General features: G+C 42.7%; 2 protein-coding genes across 5 annotated transcripts in view; one reads left to right on the forward strand and one right to left on the reverse strand.

Moving 5' to 3' along the window:
- The window catches only part of LOC107396992 (signal transducer and activator of transcription 5B), a 175,932-nt gene that overhangs the window by 84,596 nt on the left and 68,333 nt on the right, over nt 1-23,003 (forward strand). The window lies entirely within an intron of this gene.
- Nucleotides 58-23,003, reverse strand: part of LOC139061524 (uncharacterized) — a 25,119-nt gene continuing 2,173 nt past the window's right edge. The window contains exons 3-11 of the mRNA XM_070545341.1: nt 18,842-18,961; nt 18,015-18,074; nt 17,769-17,888; nt 13,797-15,936; nt 13,583-13,618; nt 11,569-11,649; nt 4,529-4,615; nt 2,890-2,976; nt 58-2,177 (exon numbers count right to left, since the gene is read on the reverse strand). Coding sequence (XP_070401442.1) covers nt 1,960-2,177; nt 2,890-2,976; nt 4,529-4,615; nt 11,569-11,649; nt 13,583-13,618; nt 13,797-15,936; nt 17,769-17,888; nt 18,015-18,074; nt 18,842-18,961 — 2,949 coding nt within the window. The 3' untranslated portion in view covers nt 58-1,959. The remainder of the gene's footprint in view (nt 2,178-2,889; nt 2,977-4,528; nt 4,616-11,568; nt 11,650-13,582; nt 13,619-13,796; nt 15,937-17,768; nt 17,889-18,014; nt 18,075-18,841; nt 18,962-23,003) is intronic.

Below are 23,003 nucleotides of genomic sequence, written 5' to 3' on the forward strand. Positions count from 1 at the left end.
CACACACACACGCACGCACGCACGCACGCACGCACGCACACACACACACACACACACACACACACACACACACACACATTATAGCGTAACTCGCATGTGGGGCCCGAACTTTTTTCCCCCAGTTGCAGGGTCCAACCCTTCTAGTGGTACTAGAACGCTGAAAAAAATCAGGCAAGTCCCAAAAAAAATCTTGATGCCAAAAATCACTTTCAATAAGCAAAACTTTAAACTTTTTATAAAAAAGTATTTTAGCTAGTTATGGGGCCCGGTTTCTTACATTCCAGCTTTGTGAGGTCCACTTTACACACACGTTTTTTACTCCGTCGTGGGGCCTTTGTATACATTAAAATGTTTTCTGATCTAAATGGGGATTTCTATCAAAATTTTCATTAAGTTAAACCAATACAAACATGCATGTATACACATGTTATAATTTAGTGGGAAAAAACATTTATACATCGTGTTATTACACTTTTTTTTAGTATTTTATGGGGCTTTTTATGAAAATTTCCAATCTTTTAGTTTAAAATAGGATTTCTGTCAAAATTATGTTTAAGTTAAACCCATACAAACATTCATCTATCCCGATTTTATAATTTAGTTCAAGAAAACCTTTAAAGTTTTAGTGTTATGAATCATTGTATCCATTCAGCCATCAATTTCCTTCCGGTTATGCCATCTGGTTAAATAAACTGTACATTTTAAAATGATCTTGTCCCTTTTCCCCTGCTGACCTATTTTCTTCTGTTAATTAGGTCATAATGGTGTTTATTTGAACGGAATACCATTTGGTAGAAAGTACTAACCATAGCTTTTCCTGAGTTTAGGAAAAGGATTACAAATGTAGCCATAGAAAAGATGACCTTTGTTATGCATTTTTTTATACTTTAAGATGTTAAGTGTGGTTCACTTGTATAAATAATATTTTTGCAGTGGTCTCTAGTTAGGAATGAATGCCTTGTAAGTTGTACTCTGGGTACAAAAAGTCCTGGTGCACCTATTTCAAAGTCTAAAAGATTGTCAGATCAGGTCAAGATGGGTGAGTCCATGAACATTAAGTGACAGTTTGACGTAGATCTGTCAGGCTTTTCTAATCCTAGTTTCATCGTCTATTTTCTATCAGAAGCTAATGCAGGACATAGGTGTAGGAGACTATTTTCATGCTCAGCCTGCATGAAACTGACCGATTATTCAGAAATAATCAATGAAAACATTTTTCACTGAACCAAATATTTAATGGAAAAAAGCACAGTTTTAAAAGACTGAATGTGCCATTCAAAGATTTTTTTCCTTCTTTTATTCAGAAGACATTCAGAATAGAAAAACTTGAATAAAAAAAGCTCTAGAATAACCAATAAGGTTTCAAACCCTTTAAAACTGAACATGTCTTTTAACTAATTTGCATAACTGCACTTGTCTATTAATACAAGTTTCTAAAATGAAAATAAAAACATATTCTGGAAGAAACTGAACTGTATTTCCTTTTTCCTTTGTGACGGTTAAGTAGAAATGAAATGTTTTTGTAGTGATGCACGAGTCAGAGAGCGACTGTGGGGGAAGGAGGAGCAGGAGGAGCCGCAAGATCAGCATCATGTGTGCACAGAGTCTCAGCTGGAGCAGATGAGTAACCAATGGCCTCTTCCTATATACAAGGGAAAAAGCTCCTGCACTACAAGCAAAACAGGTATTATGTTATACGTAAATAACTTAAGTGGTGTGCGGTGGGTGTTGTGTTGAGGCAGCACTGTCTGCTACGTTGAGTGCCAATGTAGGCATCTCCTCCTCCAGCTCCTACATGTAGGAAGCGACATCCAGTTACTCATTTGCTCCAGCCAAGGGTTCGTGCACGCAACGCTGATATTGTGGCCCCGCTTGCTCCTCCCTCTCCAGCAGTTGTGCTCCAACTGGTGCTTTGCCAGAAACATTTCATTTCTAACTGACTGGTGACCCACTAGTGTTTTACTCATTTTTTCTCCTCATGCAAGTGATTCTGTTTTTCACATAATATTTCACAGCTCTCCAATCTCTGGTCCCCAGAGCTTCAGGTTCTGCAGCGATGCACCTTTCACACTCTGCCTTACCCGGGACCTGGTTTGTCATTATGCATTTCCTTAAATGTCTGTTTACTGCATTACATTCCTCTGAAGTCCAGCTTCTTTTGGCAGCCATTTCTTTACCTAAGGACATAAAAAAAATTCTGTAGCTTTACAAAATAGCTTTGATAAACCATTTTTAATGACTGTAACTACAACAAACTAAAAAACTCCAGCTTCTGAAAGCTGAGGAATGGCTCATTGACAATAAACAGCCTTTTTGTATCCCCTGGTGGAGAAAAACCAGAGGTGAGGAGAGAAACCAAAGTGTAGAGAAAAATGTAACCAAAAATTGTGCGAGAAATGTTTTCTCAGGTGGTAAAACAACTACCTAGATACCATAGTTTTGAGACTGAAGGCCGACAACTATGGGGGGGGGGGCAACTGTTCAAGAAAATGCTGGTAATTAAACATGACAGCGAGTCACCACACCAAATCTGTCATAATATAACTTCATTCATACTTTTGGAATTTACTTTACAAATCAAAGCAATGTTGATCATTTTAATCATGCTAATTAGTCATTTTAACTCATAAAATAGTTTTGTGTGTGTGTGTGTGTGTGTATATTGCAGCACTTTGGTCAGCTTTTTTTTAAACGCGCTAAACAAATAAATTTGGTATGGTATAGAGAGCATGATGCTTAAGTCGTGTGGGTTTAGTTAGCAGGAAATGTGAAGGAATGAATACACTGATGCAGTTTTAATGTTTGAACTATGCAAAAACAGTGGTGATAAATCTGGATACTGAAAAGTAGAAAGCTTACTGCCCCCGAATGAGGGCTACTCTAGCTCACCTCTCTTTTTGGGCAACTTCTCTTTACACTGGCCGCTAGATGTAGGAACACAAGAAGTCGGTTGGTTGTCTTCTGGCATCAGCAGTGCTGAAATTAGCACAGAAAAGAAAACAAGTTAAACTTGTCTATTTTGAGACAGCAAATAATCTGCAGTGGCCAAGAAAAACAAAAAAAGCTTTACATATTTACACTGTCCCAAATTATTATTAAAATAGGTGTAGGTGACAGACCTTTGTTAGTTTTTTGATTAAACTCACGAATGCCATCATGTTTCTGGATGATTTGATCACTGAAATAATTCTCAGGCACCTGTGATTATAGTTTGTCATGTGAGCCCAATTATAAAAGGAAACCTACTAAAGGATGTTCCACATTAACTTATCAACTACCAGCTATTACCTGATCAGAAAAGCCCCGTGCTGCCAGCGTTTGAGCGATTTTACTGTTTTTGAAGTCAGAACATTCTGCTCTATGAACAAAGAGTAGACTAGCTATTTTCATGATGAAGAATCTGCATGTTTCCAGCATTATCCATTCTTTCATAATCCGTTGAATTGTGGTCGGCAGAAGCTTTTCTGGTTCGCGCCTCGCTTTTTACACAGCAGCGGCCCAAAATGATCTCCTAACACATGGACTTTCTGCTTCCTGATCACGTGATGTCTGTAGATGAAGATCAGCTTTAGAGCTGGGATGTTTGTTCTCGCTGTGCGGGGCTCGTTCAGACGCCCGCACATTAAAAAAATGCAAATGTCGACTTTGGTCATCAATGGATGTGAATGCGTTAAGCAGGTTAACAATTTCAAGCAATATGGGAGGGTAAAAAGATCCTGCTTCTGCCAAAATGCATGAATAGTTAAACATACATTCAACAAGGTATGAAACCTTTAGGTATTTCACAAAAACTAGAGCTTGATCTTTGTACTGTTGAAAGATTTGTGGCTGATTAGGAGCACGCACAGGTTTGTTCAGATAAAGGCAGAGTGATAAATATTTCTGCCAAATTAATGCATCACATTGACAGAGCAGCTGCTAAAATTCCATTTTAAAGCAAGCTGCTGGTGCCTCTGAAGGCCTGTGAACATTAAAGTGTAGGATCTTTCAGAAGCTTGCTAATATGCATGAACGTTCTATTCAACCAACTCAGAGGGCTGGATTAGTGGGTGACGGGTGGACAGCCACCAAGTCCCAACAATGCTGCTACGTCAGCATTTAGCTGCAATGTGAGGGTTTTTATGTGTGGGAGTGATGTTTTCAGTCAGAGTTTTCATTTTTATGATGTGTCTCTGTTTTTACTATTAATTTTTTTTCTGCTTTGATCTTGGTTTTTTATTTGTATGACTGTTCTGTATGCACTCTGTGTGCATGAAGGGGAACCTCAATTTTGTTGTTTTTGTGTTTGGTGCTTTTTCTCTGTGCAGCACTTTGGTCAGCTTTTTTTTAAACGCGCTAAACAAATAAATTTGGTATGGTATAGAGAGCATGATGCTTAAGTCGTGTGGGTTTAGTTAGCAGGAAATGTGAAGGAATGAATACACTGATGCAGTTTTAATGTTTGAACTATGCAAAAACAGTGGTGATAAATCTGGATACTGAAAAGTAGAAAGCTTACTGCCCCCGAATGAGGGCTACTCTAGCTCACCTCTCTTTTTGGGCAACTTCTCTTTACACTGGCCGCTAGATGTAGGAACACAAGAAGTCGGTTGGTTGTCTTCTGGCATCAGCAGTGCTGAAATTAGCACAGAAAAGAAAACAAGTTAAACTTGTCTATTTTGAGACAGCAAATAATCTGCAGTGGCCAAGAAAAACAAAAAAAGCTTTACATATTTACACTGTCCCAAATACAGCCGGGTATTTCTGAGCAGTGGGTGTAGCTGTTGCTAGTTTCCCTAATCTACCACCAGTGATTTAAAAAGATGTTGGACACCTTCACCTTGCTGGATGATTACTCACATTGGGCTTTCATGTCATCTCTCTTGTCACTGCTATAAACCTCCCGGATTCTCTAGTCTCAACATCCCACCTCGAGCTCCTTCTGACTGCCTGCTCTGTTGCCCACTTGTCCACCCTTCAGTTACTGCAGTCTTCTGGATTTCCTCTTGCCACACCACTCACTCTGGCAAGACCTCCTCTCTCCCTTCCTTGGGAGCCAACTCAACTCTTAGACTCGTAAACCCTTCTTAACCTTCAAAATGCAACTGCCAATAATACCATAATTAAAGAAACTCTGCTTTCAGACCCACCCCCTTGGACTCTGACCTTCCCCTCCAAGTATCCTGCTTTGTTACTCTTGTTAATAAAAACTCTTACCTCTGTCTCCGTATTGACTTTGTATGTCATGGGTCAGAAAACTTCAACCTACTATTACACTTTTGGATATTTAACAAAATCTAGAGCCTGATCTTCGCAGTGTTGAGAGATTTGTGGCCGATTCAGAGCACACACGTTTGCTTTGATAAAGCCAATGTGAGAAAGGTTTCTGCCAAAACTAATACAGAGCAGCTGCTAAAATTCCATTATAAAGCAAGGTGCTTGTGTCTGAAGGCCTGCAAACATTAAGGAGTTGGATTCTCCTGAGCTTGCAGTTATGCATAAACTTCTACTCAGCCAGTTCAGAAGGCCACTCCCCCTGGGCTGCCACCTTAACGTGGTAGAGGTGTTTGAGTGTCCCAATGATTCTAGGAGCTAAGATGTCTGAGGCTTTATGCCTCTGGCAGGGTCACCCATGGCAAACAGATCCTAGGGAAGGATAAGACAAAGTGCAGCCCAAAGACCCCTTATGATGAATACTATAAATGGGAACAGCGTTCTCATGCCCAGACGTGGGTCACCGGGGGCCCCGATCTGAAGCCAGGCCTGGAGTTGGGGCAGGCTGGCGAACGCCCGGTGGCCGGGCTTTTACCCATGGAGCCTGGCCGGGCTACATCCCAAAGAGGAGATGTGGGTCCCCCTTTCCATGGGCTCACCACTCGTAGGAGGGGCCAGAGTGGTTGGGTGCAGTGTGGAAAGCCGGGGACCTTGGCGGACTGATCCTCGGCTACAAAAGCTAGCTCTCAACTAGGGATGGGTACCTTTGACATTTGAATCGATCCAGTACTAATTCCCGGTACCTAGGAATCGATACCGGTACTTAACGGTACCAATTTTCGATACTTGCGTGTTTAATATTGTAATTCTCTTTTATAATTAAATATATATTTTTCTCAATATATAACCATATTTGAAAAATATCACGATAAATAACACATAACTGTTTGTATTTTAACATCGTCCTTGTAGTTTTATAAGCTGATAATAAAACTGAAGCAAACATCTTTACTGTGAACTAAATTTACTGTGTATCTTCATTCCTTTTGCAGTCCTTTTTCATTCGATTTTTCCTATTGGGAAGTTAGAATTTCCGAGGAGAAAGCGAACGCACCATTAGCTGATAACAATGGTGGCGATGGAAGCTAATTTATCAAGCTAACGTTATCTTAAACAGTTTATTTAGCTGCTGGAGCAGATTAAAACGATGATGCCTCACACAGATCGTTGTTGCTGGTTTCATCTTCTCATAATCACCCGTCGCATTTAGTGAAGCCAAACTTTAGAGCGCGTTCATGTTCTTCTAGTAAGAAATTCGGAGTTCCGAGGAGAAAGCAAACGCACCATTAGCGGAACGGAAGCTAACATATCAAGCTAATGTTATCTTAAACATTTTATTTACCTACAGGAGCAGATTAAGATGAGGATGCCTTAAGCTGGGTGGACACTGTGCGACTTTTTCACTCGCAGCGTTCAGCTTCAGCTCAAACTGTACGACTTCCTCGCAGGGCGGATCTCACGAGCCATGTGCTCACACTGTACAACCCAGTTCTCGGATGCGACCTGACTGCTCACACTGTATGCCTGGTAGCAACACGTCGGACCTAAAATATGGTAAAAATAGCAGTTTTTACACAACACGTCCGACTTTTTTGTCTTGCCTGTTGTCCTTCAGGAGTGCTGCAGGAGGACACACAGGGATTTATGGGGGTTGGATGAGGAAAACAAAAAAAAGTAAATCTGTTTTGTGATCAGTTTAATTTGACATGAACACGACAAACACGCTTTGACAATCCTTGTCATTATGTGCAAAAGACGTGTAGAAATTAAAACGAATAACGTGTGTTAGCAGGCGAGCAGTGTTTATGCATGATTGCGCATGCGCCGTGAGTGGTTCTGACACTTTGTGGGTTGCAGCTGCTCGCAGCGCCGCTTCAACAGTGCGATACCCTCACGAGGGACAAGCAAAATATCAAACACACCAGAAGTCCGTGCAAGCTCAAGATTGCTGATCGGTAGCTGGTCACGTGGTGTTAATCGCCTCTCGTAACCCCCTGTACACTACACAACGCTCAGCGCAAAACTCGCCCCGATCTCGTGGATTCTCGCACGAGTGGAAAATCAGCTCAAAAAAGTGAAAAAAGTCACAGTGTGCGCCCAGCTTTACTTAGATTGTTGTCGCTGGTTTCATCATCACCCAGTTACCCATCACATTTAGTGAAGTGGACCCAAGTTTTGGCGTGCGTTCTTTCTACCTTGCGCATGCACAGCTGTCTAGGCAAGTTCTCGTTACGAAGGACGGGTACTGAAACAAGGCACCTTTTCAAATGACGTGAATCTGTGCTCAGTCGGTACTATGGAATTCGGTCAGTACCTTAAAAAGTATCGCTACTCTCGACAAGAGGAATGTCACCTCTCTGGTGGGGAAAGAGCCATTGTTGACATGTGGGGTTGAGAGACTCCGACTGGATATTGTTGGACACACCTCAATGCATGGCTCTGGAATCAGTTTCCTCAAGAGGGGTTGGACTCTCTACCACACTGGAGTTACTCCCACTGAAAGGTGCCGAGCAGGGCTGGGCATACTTCTTGCTCCCCATCTTGGTGCCTGTGTGTTGGGGCTTAGCCCGGTAAAGGAGAGGGTAGCCTCTCTCCGCCTTTGTGTGGGGGGGGCGGGTCCTGGTTGTGGTTTGTGCTTAAGCACCAACCTACAGCTCAGAATACCCATCCTTTTTGGAGTCCCTGGAGGGGGTACTGGAGAGCGCCCCTTCCAGTGACTCCCTCGTTCTGCTGGGGGACTTCAATGCTCATGTGGGCAACAACAGTGAGACCTGGAGAGGTGTGGTTAGGAGGAATGTTCATCCTGATCTGAATCAGAGTGGTGTTTTGTTATTGAACTTCTGTGCTCGTCATGGATTGTCCATAATGAACACCACCATGTTCAGGCATAAAGGTGTCTCTTGGCACCAGTATACTTTAGATCGCAGCTCAATGACCAATTTTGTTGTCGTCTCATCTGATCTGCGAACGTATGTCTTGGACACTTGGGTGAAAATAAGGGCGGAGCTGTCCACTGACCACTATGTGGTGGTGAGTTGGCTTCAATGGTGGCAGAAGATGCCGGTGAGACCTGGCAGACGCAAACATGTTTTGAGGGTCTGCTGAGAATGTCTGACAGAGTCTCCTGTCAGGAGCTTTAACTCCCACCTCCAACAGAACGTAGAGTCCTGAGGGAGGCAGGAGACATTGAGTGGGCCATGTTCCATCCATTGTCAAAGTGGCTGACCGCAGCTGGGGCCGCAGGGTGGTCTGTGCCTGCTGTGGCACCAATCTCAAACTGGCTGGTGAACCCTGGGGGTTAGCGATGCTGTCAGGCTGAAGAAAGAGTCCTAGTGGGTCTTTTTTGCTTGTGGGATTCTGGAGGCAGCTGATGGGTACCGGCAGTCCAAGCGGAATGTGGTTTGGATGGTTGCGGAAGCAAAAACCCGGGCACGGGAGAAGTTTGGTGAGAGCATAAAACAAAACTTCTGTACGGCTTCGAGGAGATTCTGGTTCACCATCCGGCGTCTCAGGAAGGTAAAATTGTGCACTAGCAACACTGTTTACAGTGGCGACGGTGTGCTGCTGATCTCGACTTGGGACATTGTGAATCAATGGGCTGAGTACTTGGAAGACCTCCTTAATCCCACCTTCCAGTGTGGAATCAGAGTTTTGGGACTTTGAGTTGGGCTCTCTAATCTCTGGACCCTGAGGTCACTGAGGCAGTCAAAAAACTCCTCGGTGGAAAGGCTCCAGGGGTGGATGAGATCCGCCCAGAATTCCTTAAGGTTCTAGATGTTGAGGGGCTGTGTTGGTTGACGCGGCTCTGAAATATCACATGAGCATCGGGAGCAGTTCCACTGGTTTGGCAGACCGGGCTGGTGGTCCCTATTGACCCATTGCAGCGTGATGTCACATGCCCACACCCCCGCCCATAGCTGCAGACTGGAGGGCAAGAAGATGCATCTCCGCACTGACCCCAGTTGTGTTTATCTGTTAGTTGTCAATAAACAGAGGTAAATAGCGGAGAAATAAAATCTATATGCAGGGTTAACACACACACAGTCCTGTAGGCTGCATAAGTAAACAAATGAAGGACAGATGAGCTCAATTTTGCAGGATTTTAGCTGATAAAATACGCCAAAGGCAGAACGGCTAGTGGATAAACCACACACATTGTGGCAGACAAAGTCTTGTGACAGAATAAAAAAGTTAATCTGCCCCACATGCCCAGAAACAAAAAAGTTACAGCCATCTGACTTATACGCTTTTATCATACAATTATATTATACGGGACAGAACCAGAACCAGGGGAGAGCTGTGCTGCAGCAGATGTGTCCTGAGAAATAAATGTGTTAAAAGGACAATGCCGGTGTGGTGCGTATTTCTGTGTGTTAACCACGGCAACGATCTTAATAATTAAACCAAATGTGTAATTGGAGTGGGTAGCCGCTAAGGTCGTTTGTTTCTGTTTGCACTCAATCGTCAGAATAAACGGAGCATCTGTTAATCTCAAAAGACGAGCATTGTCACAGCGACCATTCAGCATTAATCCACAAAACGTAAGAGATCCAGTTACTCCTTTGGTTCTGTGAGAAGTCCAGACAGCTGGTGTTGGTACCAGATCTGCTCGGGCTGCCAGGTCAGCATGGGATCCTCATCTCACAGCTAGCTAGCTACTTCAAAAGCATCTAGAAGCTTTGAGCTACATCGTTTGCTTCAAGATGTTTTTATTTTATTCATCTGCACAAAGATGTTAGATGGTCTAAAGTGGTGATATCTAAATCCATAGGTTTTATTTTGTTAGTCTAAATCGCAGAGATACAGCTCTGGGAAAGGGCTGGAGACGGGCTTTTTCCCCTCCAGCTAGTTTGGATGTGCGTTGTTACCCGGATGTAAACAATAACGTGCCACGGGCCTATAATTAAAAAGAAAGAACAGAGGGTGTGTTCCAACTACAGGGGGATCATACTCATGAGCCTTCCTGGTAAGGTCTATTTGGGGGTTCTGGAGAGGAGGGTCCATCGGATTGTCGATGGGGTGTGTGGGGATTTTGAGATGGTGTTCAACTGCATCCCTTGGTGGTGGTTGGGGGGGGGGGGGGGGGGGGGGGCTTGTGTGGAGTACTCTGAGAGTTTGGGGTACCAGGCCCCTTGATACCGGCTGATAGCCCTGTACGACCATTGTCAGAGCTTGGTCTGCATCGGACTCATTTCCTGTGAGAGTTGGACTTGGCCAAGGCAGGCCTTTTCCACCAATTCTGTTTATAACTTTTATGGACAGGATTTATAGGTGCAGCCAAGGTGGTAAGGGGATCTGTTTTGGTGGCCTAAGGATCAGGTCTCTGATCAGACTGTGTTCTCCAGCTTTCGCTGGAGCAGTTCACAGCCAAGTGTGACGCAGCTCCGATGAGAATCAGCTCCTCAAAATCCGAGACCATGGTCTTCCGTCGGAAAAGGGTAGAATGCCTTCTCCAGGTCAAGGATGAGATCCTTCCCCAAGTGGAGGAGTTTAAGAGGATGAATCAGGAGATCGATAGACGGATTGAAGCTGTATCTGGAGTGATGTTGTACCGGTCTGTCGTGGTGAAGAGAGAGCTGAGCCAGAAGGCGAAGCTCTCCATTTACTGGTCGATCTACGTTCCTACCCTCACCTATGGTTGTAACCTTTAGGTAGTGACCGAAAGAACAAGATTACGGATAAAAGCAGCCAAAAAGAGTTTTCTCCACAGGGTGGCTGGGCTCTCCCTTAGAGATAGGGTGAGAAGCTCGGTGAGAGCATCTAGTTAGGATGCCTCCTGGACGCTACCCTGGTGAGATTTTCCAGGCACGTCCAACTGGGAGGAGACCAAAGGTAGACCCAGGAAACGCTGGAGGGACTATGTCTCTCGGCTGGCAAAGGAATGCCTTGGGATCCCCCCGGAGGAGCTGGCCTAAGTGGTTAGGGAGAGGAAAGTCTGGGCAACACAAGGTGATCAGTAGGTCACAAAAACACAACATAGGTAGATATGCTGGTGATTTTGAACATTCTGCTCAGTCTGTGTTTTTTTGTCAGAGTAAAACTGGAAAAGGCTGCGAGTGGAAGGCGTAAAACTCTGGAGCAACCTGTGACTCCCCTCATTGTGGCGCCACAAAAATCATAATTTATGAAGTCATTCCACTAGATTTTATTATGTTTTTGTTTGCCATTTATATTTAAGCAAGTAACAGATGGGAGCATAGATGGGAGGATAGAAATGATAATGGACTTTTAATATTTAGCTTATGTATGTGTTAATAAGAAATGTTTAATATTGGAAAGGAATACTAACCCCAAATAGTGGTTTTACAAGCTCACCTTTCTTTGTGGACTCGCTTTCTGGACCACTTGGTGTGACGGACAAAGATGTCCCTTCAACATCTTCTGGTGTCTGCTCTTCTGAAAGATTTTTAACAAGAAAAAAACAGATTACACTTTGTATTGTGATGATCTACAGTGACAATAACTATTTCATAAATATACAAGGTCAACTTTACTCATATTTAACACATTCGCAGTGGTCTATAGTAAGAATAAATGCCTTGTAAGCTGTACTCTAGGGATTAAAGCAGGGCTCCTCGATTACAATGGTCCGAGGGCCACTCACAAGATAGACCCAGAAGCAAGAGGCCGGGGGGTGCTGCTGCGGCTTGGATCGCTGGCTGTAATGTACATAACACACAAGCTTGCAATATTAGGAAGAACAACACCTGTCCCCCTCCTGTGTGACTGCCATCATGTAACCCTCATGTCCATGTTGTCTCCGGAGGAGCAGATAGGAAACAAGATCTCATATTACTTAAAATGAACCAAAGCTTCCTCCCAGTTTCCCTTTAAGCTGAAATTAACATCAGTCTATCATCATGAAACAAAAGAATAAAGTGGAACAAGAACTTCTATCTTCTATTTCTCTCTCCTTTTAACTTCTCCGAGTCCCTAAATAAAAGAGACAGATGATTACGCTGCTCTGACCCCGCTCCCTCTCCAAGACCGGACCTCCTGACATCACAACACTCGGTCTGACTGAGCGCTTCCAGGAGAAATATTAATGAAATTAAAATAATGAGTATTTGGAGGAGCGTCCTCCGATCCTCTCTTGTGTGAGCAGACTCACTCACTCAACATAATTTACGGCCCAAATCCAACAGAACCGGTCGGGCTGATTTGATTCAGGTTCGGTCTCAGGTTACAACTCCAGCGCTCAGCCCTGCAGTACCACATGAAGGCAGACCAAAGTTTCCTACCCGGTAAATGTTGAGAACACCGCTCTGACAGGTTTGGATGCTAAGCTGGTGCCGCCATTAAAATAACAAAACTACATTCCACTATAACTGATTATGGTACTCTTCTATGGTGCAGAATCGTTTATATTACGTTTTCTAAAGCAGCACATAATATTTATACATTTGATACAATTCAGATCACCTTCAAAACTCAGTCACACACCCAGAGCCGTTTCAAGGCATTTTGGGGGCCAAGGCAACCCCCCTAACCCACTCCCATCTTAGGGCTCCCCAGAAGCAATTTTGAAATTCATACCCTGTCCAGGAGTATTAATTATAGTGTTTTTAAAAACATGTCAGACATTACCGAAATGTTCTAATATTGTCAGATGAAAAACAAAATCATCTAAAATTAAAATAAATGAAATTAAATAAAATCAATATCTACAGTGTCTGGGACTACAAAAGGCAGTGTAGAAAATCTTATCAGCTTGAGGATTATAGGGGGGGTCCCTAGAAAATTTCTACACCCAAAAGTTTGAGAACCCCTGGACTAGAAGGCCACACCTGTGCAAAGGTACTAAAGGAGGTGCAACAAGCAGCAATGCTTTGCAGGTCAACCATGATGCTATGTCTGCACTGACTTTGTACCCCATAGCTGGTGTCAAATCAACTGTGCTTCCACTATAGATTGAGGGAGCTTTTTCAAATTTGTGTCATGTAACATTCCAATTTTCAGGTCCTCAAGAGCCCCTATATCCAGCATGATTTACTATTTTCCCAACTGCAACATACTTTATTCCATGTTTTAATTATCTGTTCAGCATGTTCTTAAGTTCAGTTGAAGCTTGTTAATCACCCAATGGGTTGGATGTGTTTAAGCAGAGAAATGGATTCACTACACTTGACTACTTGGGCGATTAACAGGCCTCTACAGAACTTGCAGCCCTGCTGGATAGCCGATTCAACCATTTAATTATGTATGATGGAACAGGGAAACAACTAAAACTTGCTACATAGGGGCCCTCCAGCACCAGGGTTGGACACCACTGGTCTAGTGTAATGATAACTAATGATAATTCAATTTGAGAATTAAAAGAAATTCATACCTTCCTCTTGTGAAATCCCATCCATATCAACAGTTTCTGAAATGGTAATAAGAAGTTTCAAAGGATAATGTTATTGACCAGGAACTGCAGAACCAATACAAGAAAAGTTAAGAAAAAAATACTCTCTTACACAAATCACAAGTTTATAAATATCTTCAATAAGAAGGCTAGTGGACTTATTTTCCTTAAAATAGAAATGATTAAATGTTAATACCATTGACATCTAGGTGGATTTCATCCAGGCTCTTCCCTTTATATTCGCCTAGGCGTCCTTGTTCCAAGGCTAGGAGAACTTTGCTTACTTTTGCCAACTGTAGGGTACCCTCTGGAAGGCGGTAGTGCTTTCTGTGGACTGCAATGTTGTGCCCAAGGAAATCGGCTAATTGGTCCAGTTCTGTGGTCTTGAGATTCAAAACTGTTGACAAGGTAGCAATATGCTTCCTGAGCTTAGTTGAGGTAAGTGCTGCAGGGTTTTTCAAGTCATTGCATTCACTTACAAACTGCCTTATACAGTCTGAACCTCTCAGGTAGTGGATGGAGTGAGGCAATGCAAACAGGTACTGGTTTTCTTTCAAAACTCCACATTCTTCACGATTTTCACTAAGGGCATCCAGTGATTCTTTCATAGTTGGACTTAGTAGAACAGGGACTTTCCTTCCCCTCTTTCCCACAATGGTAATCCTGACAAAGTAGCTGCAAAGCTTTTGTTCAAGTGCTGTGAGGGCCAAGTTAACATCCTCGTGGGTTTCTGAGGCATCCTTTGACAAGTAAACAGACAACGGCATCCTGGAAACCTCACCAGCTCGCCGGCGATTGAAAAGAATGACTTGTGTGAGAGTCACTTTAGCAAGATCTTTCCAGGTTGAGTGTGAAGGCTTTTCTTTCAATGCATTTAGATGTTTTTGTTGTTTGTCTGTCAGATGGCTGTGAAGGATCTGGACATCATGTGTAAATGGGAGAAGGAGAGGAGAATTCCACTTCTTCTGTTCAATTTGAGTCAAAGCTTGACTAGCAATGTCATACCTCCAGCTTTCTTGATACAGTTGAATAAATTCTTCTGCATCTTGGACAGTTTGTTTGTCCTTCATCTTTAGTCCTTCAGTCTTAACAAACATGGCTAAAGAATGAATGTTGTGACCAACTTTTCTAGCCAGGGATGGTTTCTGGTACTTGCCATTTTCATCATTAAATCCAGCAAGGCGTTTTGTAGCAGAGATTACCTGACTGTACTTTTCAGGCTTGATCAGATCTTTAACACTGTTCACAGGAGAAACAGCTTTGGCTTCGAGTAGTAGTCGGCCAAGTTCTCTCAGCTTTTGGCGGATGTACTGGTGCTGGTTGACCAACTTCTCATTCTTCTTGAACAATCTGTATCCATAATCCAGTATGCAATGATCCTGCTTGATCGCAAGTGTTATCTTGTCTTGAATAAGATTGCTCAAGAACCTCCAGTATGCATCACTGAACCCCAGTGGAACTGCCTCCGCAAATGCACACAATGCTTGTACTTTTGTCTTACCCCCCTTAGAAAGCTCATCTTGAGGCTTAAATTTGCATGACTGGAAGTGCCGCCACATTTGCTTTCTGTTGAATAATCCAAAACAATACACACAGTGTTTAAATATTTGTCCGTCCATTTGGGCATTTGGTTGCTTCCATGGAATGAGTTTGCCCTGCTTTTTTTGCAAGACTTCCGAGTTATGCTCAAAATTACCTTTATTCCGTATATAATCAAACTGAAGTCGTCGTTGTTTGGAGTTCTTTGGCAAACTACTGGCTTTTGCTACCTCCACTTTATCTTTGTGTTTACGTAGTAGATGCCTCGACATTTTTTGAACAAGACCACCACAATATACACAATGGTGTTTCTTGTTGTACTTCCTGGAACCATCTTCTTTCTTTGTAACAGGAGAAACAAAAACAAGTTCTTCTTCCAGAGATGTTCCTTCATCCTTACTTGTAGTGGCTCTGGCATCATGGCTTTCAGAGCTTCTACTCTGACCAGACTCTCCCTGACTGCAACACATGCTTCTGTTTTGAGCAGTACTTCTATAACAACTCTCTGAAACAGGAGCGAGATAACCAGATCTATCCTTTAGGTCTAACTTTTCATATTCACTTGTAGTGGAGCTGGAATCACACTCTTCCAAACTTGTACCATGACTGTACTTATGTTGGACCCGACAGCCAAACTTGCTCCTCTTTTTAGTAGTTGACATTCTTTTTTTCCAGGGAGAAATCTTTTTTTCCTGAGATATTTTTAGGCTGGCCTCGCTGTCTGTGCTTTCTCCACTGGTGTCTGGTACATATTCTTCTTCGCTCCCTTCACTGGCCTCGTCTAATCCAACAAAACTCTTTAATAATGGAGAAAGGGAGGTAGAAATAAATTAGTATTTCTTCCTGCATTCTTAATTCAAAACAGAAATCAACATCTTCATTTAAATTCCCTCTTTATAAAAAAATAAAATAAAAAAGATGCTCCCTTTAATAAGAGTATTTGGTCCAATTGTTTTCAGGGCATTTAGAGCCCAAACTAATACAGTAAAATAACCGTGCGCTCCTAGATGAATTCTCGTGAGATTTGGAGTTTTCTTAAACTCAGGAGAATTCATCTTGTACCGCTCCAGATCAAACCGTCCGAACTCCGGGCCAAAATAGACTAACCAATCGTGTGTCAGCACTAAGCTGTAGAGAGCGAGTTAGATTGTATCAAGCATCCTAACCTGGCAGCAGCACTAGCTGGGCACTAGCTTGCGCATCTTCCAATCAGTTTAAAATATTGCTACCAGAGAGCTCTCCCTCTTTCAGACAGTTTCCGTGGCAGTGATTCTAGATCTAAATGTGTAGACTCTACACAGGACGGGGACACAGAGATCTGGCTGCTGCCAGGTTATCAGTAAAACATGTTACAGAAATACAAAAATGTGTCAACAAAAAGAGAAAGTGCAGAACAGCTAGCTTGACATGTACCTCAGCATCTGGATTAGTGAGGAATGTCGCAATATAAACCACAAATTTATTATAAATCAAATCAAAACCCTGTTCCGTTTTTGTTTTAAACAAAATTAGAACTGGCCAGTATTTATAGCACCTTCCAAGAAATGTTTGAATTATTGCACTTACACACTAGCATCGCTTCTACACAGCCTAGATAGGATAATTAGTGTTCAAATTTTAGTAGCCCGGGAATTTACCGCATGCAACCGGATGCATTTTCAGCCCTCTTCCCAAGGCGGCCTGCCTCAGGCCGAAACCAGTCCAACCCACACACCATCATTAGGGGGCAGGACCATCCTGCATGCCTACTTCATCAACATTCTGGATGCTGAGGAGTTTATATTTATGTATTTAGCAGACACTTTAGTCCAAAGCGACTTACAAGTGACAGTCAGCATGTAGCCCTTGAGGCTAACAACAACAAACACTATTCAGTCAATCACAGGTGGCAGTGAGGCAGCATTATGAATCATGGAGAGGAGGGAACAAGGAGTGGACAGCAGAGAGGGGGGACGGGTGCAGGGAGGGTGCTAGTTAAGAAGATGCTCTCTGAAGAGCAGGGTCTTCAGGAGTTTCTTGAAAATTGAAAAGGAAGCTCCTGTTCTGGTAGTGCTTGGTAGGTGTGGAACGATGCATGAGAAGAGTCTGGATTGTCCTGAGCGTGGTGTAGGCACTGCTAGCCGACGATCCTGTGATGACCGGAGCAGCCGGGCCGAGACGCAAGCCTTTGCAAGAGGATTCAGGTAGATGGGAGCCGTACCATCTCGGACTTTGTATGCTAGTGTTAGCAATTTGAATTTGATGCGTGCTGCTAGCGGTAGCCAGTGGAGCTCAATGAGCAGAGGGGTGACGTGTGCTCTTTTTGGCTGATTGAAGACCAGACGCACCTCTGCGTTCTGGACCATTTAAAGAGGTCTCACAGTACAGCCTGGAAGACCAGTTAGAAGGGCTTTGCAGTAGTTGAGGCTTTTATCTTTGTGATTTTGGAGATGGCCTATGTGCTCAATTACATCCACATCCCTAAGGCAGTGTGGAACAAACACGGCGGGCAGAGTGGAGTGGAGCCGATGCTAGTGTGTAAGTGCCATTAGACTTTACAATAACAGGACACTGGATATTTTCAAAAATTTAAGGGTGTAAAACATTTTTTTGGGGCAATACACATTTGAAATTGAATGATGAGGCTTACAGAAAAGGAAGATCCTCTTAGCCAGTGTGACTCCATTTCATTTGATGCTGAAGGGACTTCCATACTGTCATCACTTGAATCATATAGCGCATCAGAAAAACTTGGTACTTTCTTCTTCATCTGCAACATATTACATTGAAGTGAATTTTACAATTCATAATCATATTTTAAATGAAAAATATTATAGATTCACTATATAAGCTAATTATGTTTTTATGTAGTGAAGTAAAGTTGGTAAAGGAATACCTGAATGCTTCTGGTTCGTCTAAGCTTTGGAACATCATCTCCAATTTGGCCAACTGCATACTGATTTGAATAATAAACAGTGTGTCAAAACAGTGAGAAGGTTTCAGTACATGAGCAAGAACAGTGTTGTGTAGTTAAGATTATACAGTCAGGGGAAAAAATAACTGAAACCATGCTGACTTTGTGCGTTTGCCATTTAACAAACTCCAACTTCAATTATTTAAACAGTGAGACAGAATAAAAAAATGCATTTCAAATTAGGTAACAATTATTTCACATTTTCGTGAATGAAATAGTTTTCAGATCCCCATCAACAAGATTTCTTGCTCCTATGGGGATATCCCCATGATACCCTATGGATGACTGCTGAGGAGAGTACTATGGGAGAAGGTGTCAAGTCTGGGCTTCTCTGTTTAGACTACTGCCCCCACGACCCGACTCCAGATAATCAGATGAAAATGGATGGATAAATTAAATTATTACTATATAAAATAGGAATTACAGAGAGGTCTAATTGTTGATCTAATGTAAAAAATGGTTTGCCATATACCTGCTCACCGCCTGCTTGTCCAAATTGTACTCATTTCCTTACCTTTCTGAGGCACCGTTTATTTTTACTTCCCTCTTCTTTTACAGATTTGTCCCCACCATTTAAATTAGAGTTATATTTTCTTTTTCATGGGACAACTTACAAAGTCAGCAGAGGTTCATTTTCTACCAACTCTAATGGTAAACTTTTAAAAACACAAAGAAGCACCATTGTTTGTTATTCATTTACATAACATTTGATTTTGATCATTTAAGGTATTTCAGAAATTTGTTTCTACCGTTTTGCTTTGCATTCCAATGTCACTGTTATGTAGCGTGTCAGAAGTGTCATTCTTTGCATCCATGTTTCCATCATCACTGTCCCCATCATCACTGTCCGAGTAGTCCACAATGGAAAGCTGTATGATAATTAATTGCAATATGAAAAAAATATCACAAGTTAAGGGATGAAAAGGCTACCTGCTGCACAATGAAAAGGTCAATCAGATATTAAAGATAAATTAAAACTACAGGCAACAAAATTTCTGTACACTCAATTAAGCCTAATCAACTTAATATTGATTAACATATCTGTGCTACTTATAAATGACTGACTTGATTTTATGTAAAACTATTCTTGTTAACAGTGTTCTCTTGGAACCACTTTTGGAAAAGGTGTATATGCTACAGCTTCACAAAAAAAAAACAGAAAAAAAAGGAACAACCTGAAAGACAACCACAGCGAGATTTCGCTGGTTAAAAAGAATAAAAAACATTTTCCTTGATGCTTTTGTCAGTGATGAACTATAAAAATACACATTAAAAGTCTGAAGATGGACATCGAAATGTCTGGAGATGAACCATGTCAAAGTTTGATTAGGTTTAAAGAAGAACAACTTTCTAATAGACCCCTTGAAGCGTGACATCATGCACCCACACCTCTTCCCCAGGCTGTAGAGCAAGAAGCCAGCACATCCCCATTGACCATCATTTTATCTGTCAGTTGTCAATAAATAGAGCAAAATTGTGGCGAAATAAAATTCATCAGCATGATTAATTCCTTCAATTCAGCCCTAACCCAAGGACCTAAGCGTCCTCAAGAAGTGAAGTCTGCTGTGTCCCTTCTTGTAAACAGCTTGGCTGTTCTTTCTCCAGTCCAGTCTGTTGTCCAGGTGAACTCCAAGGTATTTGTATTCCTCAACCACCTCCACTTCTTCTCCCATGATGGAAACAGTGTTTGACTCCACCCTGTTTCTTCTGAAGTCTAAAATCATCTCCTTTGTTTTGTTCACGTTCAAGGTCAGATGATTGTTTCCACACCATGCCACAAAGTGCTCCACCAGCTCTCTGTACTCAGCTTCCTGTCCATCTCTGATACACCCGACAGCTGCAGAGTCATCGGAGTATTTCTGTAGATGACAGGTCTCTGATTTGTACCGGAAGTCTGAGGTGTACAGGGTGAAAAGGAATGGTGAGAGTGCAGTTCCCTGTGGTGCTCCAATGTTACTGATCGCCTGGTTTGATGTGCAGTTCTTCAGCCTCACAAACTGTGGTCTGTTTGTCAGGTAGTCTTTAATCCAGGCGATAGTTGAGGCCCCCACCTGTGTCTTCTGGAGTTTCTGGCAAAGTACATCAGGCTGGATTGTGTTAAATGCACTGGAGAAATCAAAGAACATGACCCTCACAGTGCTGCCTGCTTTGTCCAGATGACAGTGGGTTGGTTGAAGCAGCAGGATGATGGCATCTTCAACTCCAACTCAATGGCGATAAGCAAACTGCAGCGGGTCCTGATATGTTCTAGTTTGCTTATTCAGGTGGACCAACAGGAGTCTCTCCAGGACCTTCATGATGTGGGATGTCAGGGCAACCGGTCTGTAGTCGTCATTGACTGATGGGCGAGTTTTCTTTGGAACTGGAACAAGGCAGGATGTCTTCCACAGGACTGGAACCTTCTCCTGGGCCAGGCTGAGGTTGAAGAGGTGCTGCAGAATCCCACAGAGCTGCTCTGCACAGGTCTTCAGTACTCTGGGGCTGACACCATCTGGACCTGCAGCTTTGTTCCTGTTCAGTCTCTCCAGCTGCCTCTTCACCTGACTTCTAGAGACAGATAGGTGGGAGGGGGAGGTAAATGGGGCAGCAGCATCTCCCGACTTGGTTGAAGACAGATTTATAGAACCAGAAGAGTCCATGACTGTGTTAGAGGACAAAAGAGCTGGCGTGTGACAGGAAAATGTTGGATCAGAGGAGGATGGGATGTGGGAACTGAACCTATTGAAGAACTTGTTCAGTTCATTGGCTGTGTCCAGGCTGCCATCTGTGCAATCCTTCCTCTGCTTGAAGCCTGTGATCTTCTTCATCCCTGACCACACATCTCTGATATTGTTCCTCTGTAGTTTGTTCTACAGCTTCTTCCTGTATGCCTCCTTGCTGTCTCTGATCTTGATCTTAAGTTGCTTCTGCATACTCGTCAATTATTCCCTGTCTCCCTCCTTAAGGTTTTTTTTTTTTTACTCATTTAGCAGATTCTTCAGTTCACTGGTTAAACTGACCCTAACCCACATGTCAAGACACAAACAAGTTAGCCATCTAATGACTTATGTGCCTTTTGATATATTTATGCATGGCTGGGTGTCGAGGAGCCGGGGCAGAACGCCGGCTCAGATCTAACAGCAGTGAGGAGAACTGTGCTGCAGATCAGTCATTAGAAATAAGTGTGTGAAAACGCCAATGCCAATGTGGTGTGTAGTTTAGTTTCACCAGCGGTAATGGCCTTGTTTTAATAATTACACAAAATGTGTTGTCATTGGAGTGGCACCCTATAATGTCTTGTTTAGCATTTCCAATTATGTTGCTTGACAGAATAAATGGAGAATCCACTAATCTTTAAAGACAAGCGGTGTCACAGCGACCCTTCAACATTAAACCGCAAAACGTAGAAGAGAACCGGTTACATTTGTGTTGCTTCAGTTGAGAAATGCAGGTGGTCAGTTCTGACTGAGGACTGTTGTCTCACAGCTCGTTAGCCATTTCTAATGGATCTGGAAGATTTATGCTAAACACTGTTAGCTTTAAGATTTTTTTTTGTTCTGCACAAATATATTAGATTTTACTGCTTTACATTATCTAAACCTCTAGATTTTATTTTGTTAGCTTAAATTGCAGCAATACAGATCTGGAAATGGTGTTCTTGCCCTCCAGCGTTTGTGGATGTGTGCAGTTACCTAGATGTAAAACAACTTTCATTGGGTCCTTCATACAGGTCCTTCTCAAAAATTAGCATATTGTAATAAAGTTCATTATTTTCTGTAATGTACTGACAAACATTAGACTTTCATATACATTAGATTCATTACACACAACTGAAGTAGTTCAAGCCTTTTATTGTTACTAATATTGATGATTTTGGCGTACACCTCATAAAAACCCTAAATTCCAAATTAGCATATCATGAAAAGGTTCTCTAAACGAGCTATTAACCTAATCATCTGCATCAACTAATTAACTCTTAACACCTGCAAAAGATTCCTGAGGCTTTTAAAACTCCCAGCCTGGTTCATTACTCAAAACCACAATCATGGGTAAGACTGCCGACCTGACTGCTGTCCAGAAGGCCATCATTGACGCCCTCAAGCAAGAGGGTAAGACACAGAAAGACATTTCTGAACGAATAGGCTGTTCCCAGAGTGCTGTATCAAGGCACCTCAGTGGGAAGTCTCTGGGAAGGAAAAAGTGTGGCAGAAAACGCTGCACAACGAGAAGAGGTGACCGAACCCTGAGGACGATTGTGGAGAAGGACCGATTCCAGACCTTGGGGGACCTGCGGAAGCAGTGGACCGAGTCTGGAGTGGAAATATCCAGAGCCACCGTGTACAGGCGTGTGCAGGAAATAGGCTACAGGTGTCACATTCTCCACGTTAAGCCACTTTTGAACCAGAAACAGCGGCAGAAGCGTCTGACCTGGGCTACAGAGAAGCAGCACTGGACTGTTGCTCAGTGGTCCAAAGTACTTTTTTCAGATGAAATCAAATTTTGCATCTCATAAGGAAATCAAGGTGCCAGAGTCTGGAGGAAGACTGGGCAGAGGGAAATGCTAAAATGCCTGAAGTCCAGTGTCAAGTACCCACAGTCAGTGATGGTCTGGGGTGGCATGTCAGCTGCTGGTGTTGGTCCACTGTGTTTTACTAAGGGCAGGGTCAATGCAGCTAGCTATCAGGAGATTTTGGAGCACTTCATGCTTCAATCTGCTGAAAAGCTTAATGGAGATGAAGATTTAATTTTTCAGCATGACCTGGCACCTGCTCACAGTGCCAAAACCACTGGTAAATGGTTTACTGACCATGGTATGACTGTGCTCAACTGGCCTGCCAACTCTCCTGACCTGAACCCCGTAGAGAATCTGTGGGATATTGTGAAGAGAAAGTTGAGCGAGGCAAGACCCAACACTCTGGATGAGCTTAAGGC

Source organism: Nothobranchius furzeri, chromosome 16, assembly GCF_043380555.1.
Source record: "Nothobranchius furzeri strain GRZ-AD chromosome 16, NfurGRZ-RIMD1, whole genome shotgun sequence".
NCBI lineage: Eukaryota > Metazoa > Chordata > Actinopteri > Cyprinodontiformes > Nothobranchiidae > Nothobranchius > Nothobranchius furzeri.